Source organism: Myotis davidii, unplaced genomic scaffold (genome assembly GCF_000327345.1).
Source record: "Myotis davidii unplaced genomic scaffold, ASM32734v1 scaffold458, whole genome shotgun sequence".
Classification (NCBI taxonomy): Eukaryota; Metazoa; Chordata; class Mammalia; order Chiroptera; family Vespertilionidae; genus Myotis; species Myotis davidii.
Genome location: NW_006289819.1, coordinates 2,774,348 through 2,781,749, shown reverse-complemented (window position 1 = coordinate 2,781,749; position 7,402 = coordinate 2,774,348). Strand labels below are relative to the sequence as shown.

General features: G+C 51.4%; 1 protein-coding gene across 1 annotated transcript in view; it reads right to left on the bottom strand.

The window, feature by feature from the left end:
• SZT2 (seizure threshold 2 homolog (mouse)) overlaps positions 1–7,402 on the bottom strand; it is a 55,107-nt gene that overhangs the window by 14,669 nt on the left and 33,036 nt on the right. The window contains exons 33-45 of the mRNA XM_015563205.1: positions 7,365–7,399; positions 7,066–7,207; positions 6,803–6,910; positions 6,654–6,717; positions 6,242–6,427; positions 5,767–5,934; positions 5,590–5,677; positions 5,384–5,455; positions 5,003–5,204; positions 4,025–4,124; positions 2,436–2,565; positions 273–425; positions 87–189 (exon numbers count right to left, since the gene is read on the bottom strand). Coding sequence (XP_015418691.1) covers positions 87–189; positions 273–425; positions 2,436–2,565; positions 4,025–4,124; positions 5,003–5,204; positions 5,384–5,455; positions 5,590–5,677; positions 5,767–5,934; positions 6,242–6,427; positions 6,654–6,717; positions 6,803–6,910; positions 7,066–7,207; positions 7,365–7,399 — 1,551 coding nt within the window. The remainder of the gene's footprint in view (positions 1–86; positions 190–272; positions 426–2,435; positions 2,566–4,024; positions 4,125–5,002; positions 5,205–5,383; positions 5,456–5,589; positions 5,678–5,766; positions 5,935–6,241; positions 6,428–6,653; positions 6,718–6,802; positions 6,911–7,065; positions 7,208–7,364; positions 7,400–7,402) is intronic.

The following is a 7,402-nucleotide window of genomic DNA, read 5'->3' as shown; positions in this document are numbered from 1 at the left end:
GTGGCAAGTGGCAAGGTCTTTGGACATACCGCCTCCTGCACCATCCAGGGACCACGCTTTACCCCATCTTTGCAGGACTCGCGTACCGAAGATAATACACAGCCTTCGTTGCTCGCTCCTGGTAAACGAACATATTCTTCCGGTTCACCACGGAGAAGGCATTGAGCACAGAGCGCAGGGCCTGGATGGCTGTAGGAGTGACGGGGGCTCAGGGAACTCCCTTCTCCAGACCCCCCTACACACTCCACCTGCCCTCTCATGCCATAATGTACCACGAGAGACCCCCATGCTGGGCCCCATTTTGAGGCGTGAATGGACTCGAATCACGGTTCCCCACACAACGTCACAGGAGAAATGGCCAGGGACAAACTGCATTGTGGCTGCTAGGTATCCTCGGGGTGCACAGCTCTCATCAGCAGCATAATCTGATGGGGGAACGGAGACGTGGATCAGAAATGGCACACAGCCTTCTGCCCTCACAGACTTCTCACCTGTGAACTGGTCCACCCATCCCCCCTTCCCAGGCTCCTCGGCCCTGTCTATTACTCTGCAGGGCAAAGAGGGTCATTTTGGGAAATAAGGCAGGACCATGCCCCTAGGAAGACAGGTCATAGCACAAAGGTTTTCAGAACTCTCTTAGGGAGATGTGGGAAAGGAGCCAAGAAGAGGTGTCGGGAGGCAATGCACAAGAAAATCCTGAAGTTAATGCCACAGCACCTTGACCCTGTCCCAATATACCTCATGATGCAATATGCACCCATCTGTGTACTCCCTGGGAGTTACAATAACCCCATTTAAACAAAAGATAGACTACTTGTACACACCCACTGCAGAGTGGGGAGAGCCGTGTCCTGTGCTTTGGAGGATAGCTATCCCAAAGAACCCAGAGGGTGGCGTGACATATGCAAGAGTCCTCAGCCACAGTCCAATGCCTTGTCTGACCCTTTCCTGGTTGACATGGAACCTTACAGTAGCCCAAAGGTGGCAATTTGGTTTCCCAGAGAAGCTGCTGTCAGATGTGAGCAATTAGAGAAAACCCAGGAGGCTGCAGAGTCTGGAATGGAATGCTGGTTGCTAAGGGTTTCAGCAAAACCACATGGAGAGACTACACTGAGGAAGGGCTCTGTCTGGCTTCTGCCTGGTCTTACACGTCAGGCTGCTGGGAGTCATTGTGAAGTGGAAGTGCTGGGCTGTCCTCGCTCATGCTCAATTTGCAGAAGATGCCATCAAAACCCCGGGAAGCCCACTAATTACGGGAATTCTGCTTTGATATGGAATACATCCCAGGATGTGCTGAGAGATGCACTCTCTGGAGCTGCCAGGAAGGTTCGTCTACAGACTTGCTGAGAATGTTAAAAATAAGGAGTGGTCTGATTTTACTTTTAAACCAGAAGGGAGAACTACAAAGGAATGGCATTTCATCTCATGACACACAAACTAATTGCTAAAATTCTGCAGCACACCAAAAAATATATTTTTTGCCGACCTGACCAAAAAAAAACCAAACAAAAAAGGTATAGTTTTGACTCATTCACACTGGACAGCTATTGTGTTGGCTGTTGTCATTTATTAATTTGACAATTTAAGGGAGAAGAGGTTAGTGGTCCTAATCTCTTTTTAGGTATTGCATGTTTTAAAAATTCTTGTGGCACACTGGTTGAAAACTCACTGCTCTGAGTTGGGGTGAGAGGTCATCAGGAATAAAAGAAGGGAGCAGAAGTGTGGAGACCTCAATTACCATCTCAAGTAGATTACCATGTTCCTTAACCATGACCAGAAATCCCCAGGGGGTCCTGTGCCTGCCTGTTTGGAGGGACAGCCAATCAGAAAGACCTCCTACCGGGTCTCAGGCTCCACTCCGCTGGCCTCCTCTCACCTGTCAACTGGCCTACTTGTCCCCCACACCCACCGCTTGCCCAGTCTATTACCCTGTAGGAGAAAGACGATCATTTTGGAAAACAAGACAGGACCAGGCCCTTAGGAAGACAGGTGACAGCCAGTGCCCCTTCAATGACCCCTCTCTCCAGTATTCTTCAACCTTTCCCCCTCTCCTGGCTCTTTTGCTGTGGAACATAAATGTGCTCCAGTCTCTGCCATAGTTTAAAATTGCTGCCTTGACCTCCATTTCCGTTAGTTCCTGCCATATCTATTTCTTCTCTCCCTTCACTACCAAGCCACTTGAAAGATTAGTTATTCTCTGCTCGACCTAACATCCTTTCACTTTTCAATTTCCTCTAGTTTCTATTCCCGTCTCTCCACTGAAAGTACTTCCACTGAAGTCTCGGATGAACTTGAAATACCCAAGTCTAGTGATCCTTTGTGTCCTCTCCTCGCTCTCACTGTACTACTTGCCACCAATGAGCAAGCAATGGTGACTGCCCTCGGCTTCTCCCAGTCTTTGATAAAGGAAAGGGAGGCTCCTGGTGGAACCTTACCATCGCTGGGCAGGGGTGCCCGCTGACGGGAGTGGAAGGGGGTCTCGCTGCGCCACAGATCTTCTTCACTCTCAGCCACCAGGAGAGAGTTACACACGTGACTGTCATGAAGGTCCTGAAGCAGCAGCCGCTAGGAGAAGGAGCAAGGTATCAAGGAACTGGAATGGATTCCCTCATAAACTGGTGGTGGTACTGAGAGGTAATCAAAGGCCAGAGAGAATGACCATTATCTCAGGGGTGGGAGGGTCAGAGGTCAAAAAGAGCATCAGTGATCACCGGCAGGTCAGAGACGGTATCTAAGTCACTGGGCTCAGGGCTCTGAGCATTGGTCCCCAGTTAGGAATACTTGTCCTTCTTCATTGCCAGAGTCTGTTCACCATCCTTCAGGTCTCAGCTTAAAAATCAGTTCTTCTAAGAAGCTTTCCTTGACACTTTAGAGCAGTGGTTCTCAACCTTGGCTGCACATTAGAATCACCTGGGAATCTTTTTAAAATCCTGATTTCTGGGCCTCATCCTAGGTGATTGTAATGTGCAGCCAAGGTTGAGAACCACTGCTTTAGAGGGTCAGATCCAGTTATATGCTCTCATAACAGTCTCTACTTTTCCTCTGTAGAGGTCTTCACAATTGTAATGAAAATAATTTGTGTGGTTTAGTTGTTCAATGTTTATCTCCCCCACTCAACACAAGCCTGAGAGTCATGCTTTCCCTCTTGTTCACCATTATATCCCTAACTAGTGGCCTGGTGCACAAGATTTGTGCATTGGGGGGAGGCGGGGAGGGATGGAGGGGCGGTGTCCCTCAGCCTGATCTGCATCCTCTTCAATCTGGGACCCCTCAGGGAATGTCCGACTAAACCGGCAGTCGGACATCCCTCTTGCAATCTGGGACCACTGGCTCCTAACCACTCACCTGCCTGCCTGCCTGATCACCCCTAACCACTCTGCCTGCCGGCCTGATCACCCCCAAATGCCACCCCTGCTGGCCTGCTCACCCTCAACTGCCCTCCCCTGCCAGCCTGATCACCCAAACAGCCTCTGCCTCGGCATCACCACCATGAAGGTCTCCAGGTCTAATTAGCATATTACCCTTTTATTAGTATAGATCATCGGTTCTCAACCTGTGGGTCTCGACCCCTTTGGGGGTCAAATGACTCTTTCACACGGGTCGCCTAAGACCATCGGAAAACACATATATAATTACATATTGTTTTTGTGATTAGTCACTATGCTTTAATTATGTTCAATTTGTAACAATGAAATTGGGGGTCACCACAACATGAGGAACTGTATTAAAGGGTTGCGGCATTAGGAAGGTTGAAAACCACTGGTATAGATGCTAGCACAGTGCAATGAGTAGGAACATCTCATAGTCCCTGGAGGGATGAGAGGAGCCCACAGTATTGGGGATGGGTTAGGGAGAGTTCCCTAGTTTGTGGGGAGTCTGGGGAGGGGGCATCCTAATAAATGAGTAGGTATCAAAGAAAACATCCAAGATGGATCAGCAGCCTCTGAAAGTCAAGGTCTTGGAAATTCCTTTCTCCCTGGGGCTGTGACCATGCCTGGAGAGCCCTGTCCCTGGTTGCCCTTACCTGGTTGACCTCCCTGCAGATCTCCCCAACTCGCCTCACCAAGAGCTGCTGCAGGTGGCGGCACTCAGTGCCTGGCCCCCCATCTTCCCGAATCAGGCTCCTAGGAAGGAGGGGTGGATCAGACACAGAATTGCAGTGGGGAGAAAATTGTGGGGAAGGGTCATGGGAACTGGGCCAAGAGGAACCATGAAAAGGAAGTAGGTTGAACAAAGGAAAATAAACACGATGGGAAATGGGAAAGATGGAATTCTGGAAGCCTAGGCTCCATGCCTGCCTCACCAGCCTCCATATGGGTACCACACTGAGGCTTCTACCATACAGCTCTCCTTTTATCACTGGCAGGCCAGAGATGGTATCTAAGTCACTGGGCTCAGGGTTCTGAGCATGGACCCCAGTTAGGAGCACTTGTCCCTTGGGAAGTTAGAAACACCTTATCCGAATGATGGCCTTCCCTTCTCTCAACTCCACCTCTGTGATTAGAGCAGTATTTATTTAACCAGAGGCCTAGGTATGAATCCTGGCTCTGCCACTTACTAACTGTGACCTTAGGGAAGTACTTAACTTATCTGTGCTTGAGTTTTTTCACTTATAATAATAATACTTCGTAGGGATGTTATCTAGATTAAATAAGCTTAAGCAGTGCATGCCACTTAGTAAGCACTTGTTAAATATTGTCTATTATTCCTTATTTTTATAAATCAACTTCTGAAGCTGCTCTGAACTGTAGATGCTCTTAATGCTCAGCGAGGAGCCAAAATCTCCATCAGCTTTTCAACTCTTTTGGGAAAGCAGAGTGACATGCTTTGCTATTAGCTGTGGGAAGTGGTCAGGAGCACCCAACCTTAGAATAGAAGTCAGATCCCTACTCAAACTCTCAGTCCGATGTCTTACCCTTTAATAACATTCAAGAAGGGTGAAGTGGGACCAGGCAGAAGAGGCTACCATCAGAGTCAGGGTGCGGCCCTGGCTCCTCCTTACCGTGCATGCGCATACACTTCCACACGGTCCTGCAGTATCCGGACGATGAGCCAGAAGTCAGGCAGGCAGGGCCCAGGGAGGCTTGAGAGCGAAGGCTGTGCAGGTGTTGGCTCAGGTGCGGTCCGCAATGTGAAGGGGGCCTTCTCACCCAGGGTCTCATTGGGACCCTCACTGTCAGAGCCACTGCTGCCACCATCATAACCTGTGTCAAATGTGCTGAAGTTCAACCCCATCCTTATGCTCATCTGAGCCTCCAAAGTACATTGGGCTCGATGGCTCCTCCAGGTTAGTTCCCCCTGACGCCCCATTCCTGACTTTCCACTGTGCAGCCCCATGTCCACTTCCCATCAGCCTAGAGTCCTTCCTCCTGCCCCCGCTTACCTAGGTGGTCTGAGTCCACACTGCCCTGACTGGACATGAGGCTTAGCCCCTGGCTGGGCCCAGGCTGGCTTCCTGGGAAGAGAAGGAAAGGCCTGGAGCACCTCCTCAATCCCACCTAGGACCACCTTCCAAAAATGGAAACAGGTCCAGGGATGTACAAGTCCTGTGTCCTGGCCTCAGACTGAGCTGCCCAAGTCTTTTCTTACCTCCCTGTGGCAGGCTGGGCAGACTGATGAGGGAGGGTCCCTCAGAATCCTCTGGGGAGCCAGGGGCTTGGGGGTTAGCTGTCAGGGCCTGAGGGGAGGAAGTCAGGACTGAGTCCAGGCCCCACACACCACCACCACCACCCCTGCCATTCCCAGGTCAGCCCAGGAAAGACTCACCTCCCCTTCGTTGTTGTCAGCCTTATCCTCATGGCTGTGCCAAGACCAGGCCACAGAAGGGGGCACCCCATGGGGTCCACCTGGCTGTTGGCCAGCTGCCACGAAGAAAAAGCCACTGCCAGGGTCCTCGAGAAGAACATGACCAGGAAGGTGGAGGCGGCGGAACTCCTGAGGAACAGGAGCCACAGTTACAATTTAGACAGGAGCAGCCCTGCTTCTTCATGGCACCCCACGCTTCCTTACCAGACCCTCACAACTACCTCTATATGAAAGGTTCAATGACTCGCTTAAAGTCCAGTGGGCCAGTGGCAAGGTTGGGAGCTAGGTCTCGTCCCACTTGGGCTGCCAGGCATGGGGTAAAGGACAGACAATGTGGTGAGGAGGTGGGCAGAAGGGTAATTCAAGGGACTCAAACGAAGAGAGGGCTTTCCAGTTCTGTATCGAGAGTCCAGGGACTATTCTGAGGATAACATACCTCCTTGAACTGTGTGAGGGAGCGCTCTGGTCCAAACACAAAACTGAGCGGCAGAGTCTGGCGGAGGCAAGTGGAGCGTCCAGGAGAGCTATGGATGTGGGCAGCCGCTCGGTGCAGCGCAGGGCTCTGGGGGATGCCCCCTCTTCGGAGTGCCCCCACCATCTCATCCTCCAGCAACCAGCGGATCTAGAGTAAGAGGACAATCCAGGAAGTGGCAAAGGGCACCTCCCTTGCTGACTGGAAATCACCTCATTCCCAGACTAGAAGATACTAGAAGACACTCTGCCTCACAGAGGAAGTTCTCACTTAATCCCAGGGTAAGGGGGTGCTTTACCCCACTGATATGATGGAGAGGGTATCAGTCATAGTGTTGAGGGGCTGTCCCTTAGGTTGGGGGAGGGAAGGCCCTCACCTCACTCATAGTGGTCTCAATAGCCAATCTGTGGGGTGTGGCCAAATTGGATAGTCCTGGGTGCCTAATTGGAAGAAAGGGTTAGAACTGGTTTCCAGAAAATAAAACTGAAGGGGAGCAAGAAAGTCTTAAAAGAGAAAAAGAAATACCTATCTTCTTCTGGGGGTGGCAGTGGGGGCCCCAGGCCATCATCCGATCTTAAAGATGAGGGTTGCCCTGGGGACCGTGGGAATGAAACACTGCTCTCAGATGTTGACCTGAACAGGTAGGAGCAAAGGTCAAAGGTCAGTAACTAATATCCTCCCAAGACCTCCTCAGCACTCCTTTCTTGAAATATTTCAAGTGTCCCTAGATTCCGTAATGGTCCCCCTCCCCCAAGGCCCAGGCCCCCCCACCAAACACGCTGCCACACCGGTGGTGCTGAGGGTCCGAGGTCGGGGGGAGCTCTACTTCCAGCGGCAAGGTCAGCACAAAGACATCCAAAGTGACACTGAGGTCCCTCAGGGGTACTCGGCCCCCAACTGGGGGGCCCTCCAGACTGGAAAGCACCTGGCCTGGGAGAGGGGGGGAAAGTTAGGGTTACTGAGAACCCTAGGACAAGCATAGGTTCCAAATTCTCAGTGCTAAAGAGTTATAGCCAAAGGCTCTCCCCAAGCAGGCAGGCAGGCTGTCCTGGGACCTGTGGCCCTCCCCTGGGCACCCCCATCTCACCCAGGCAGGTGGGCAGGCTGCACACGGGTACTGAGCTG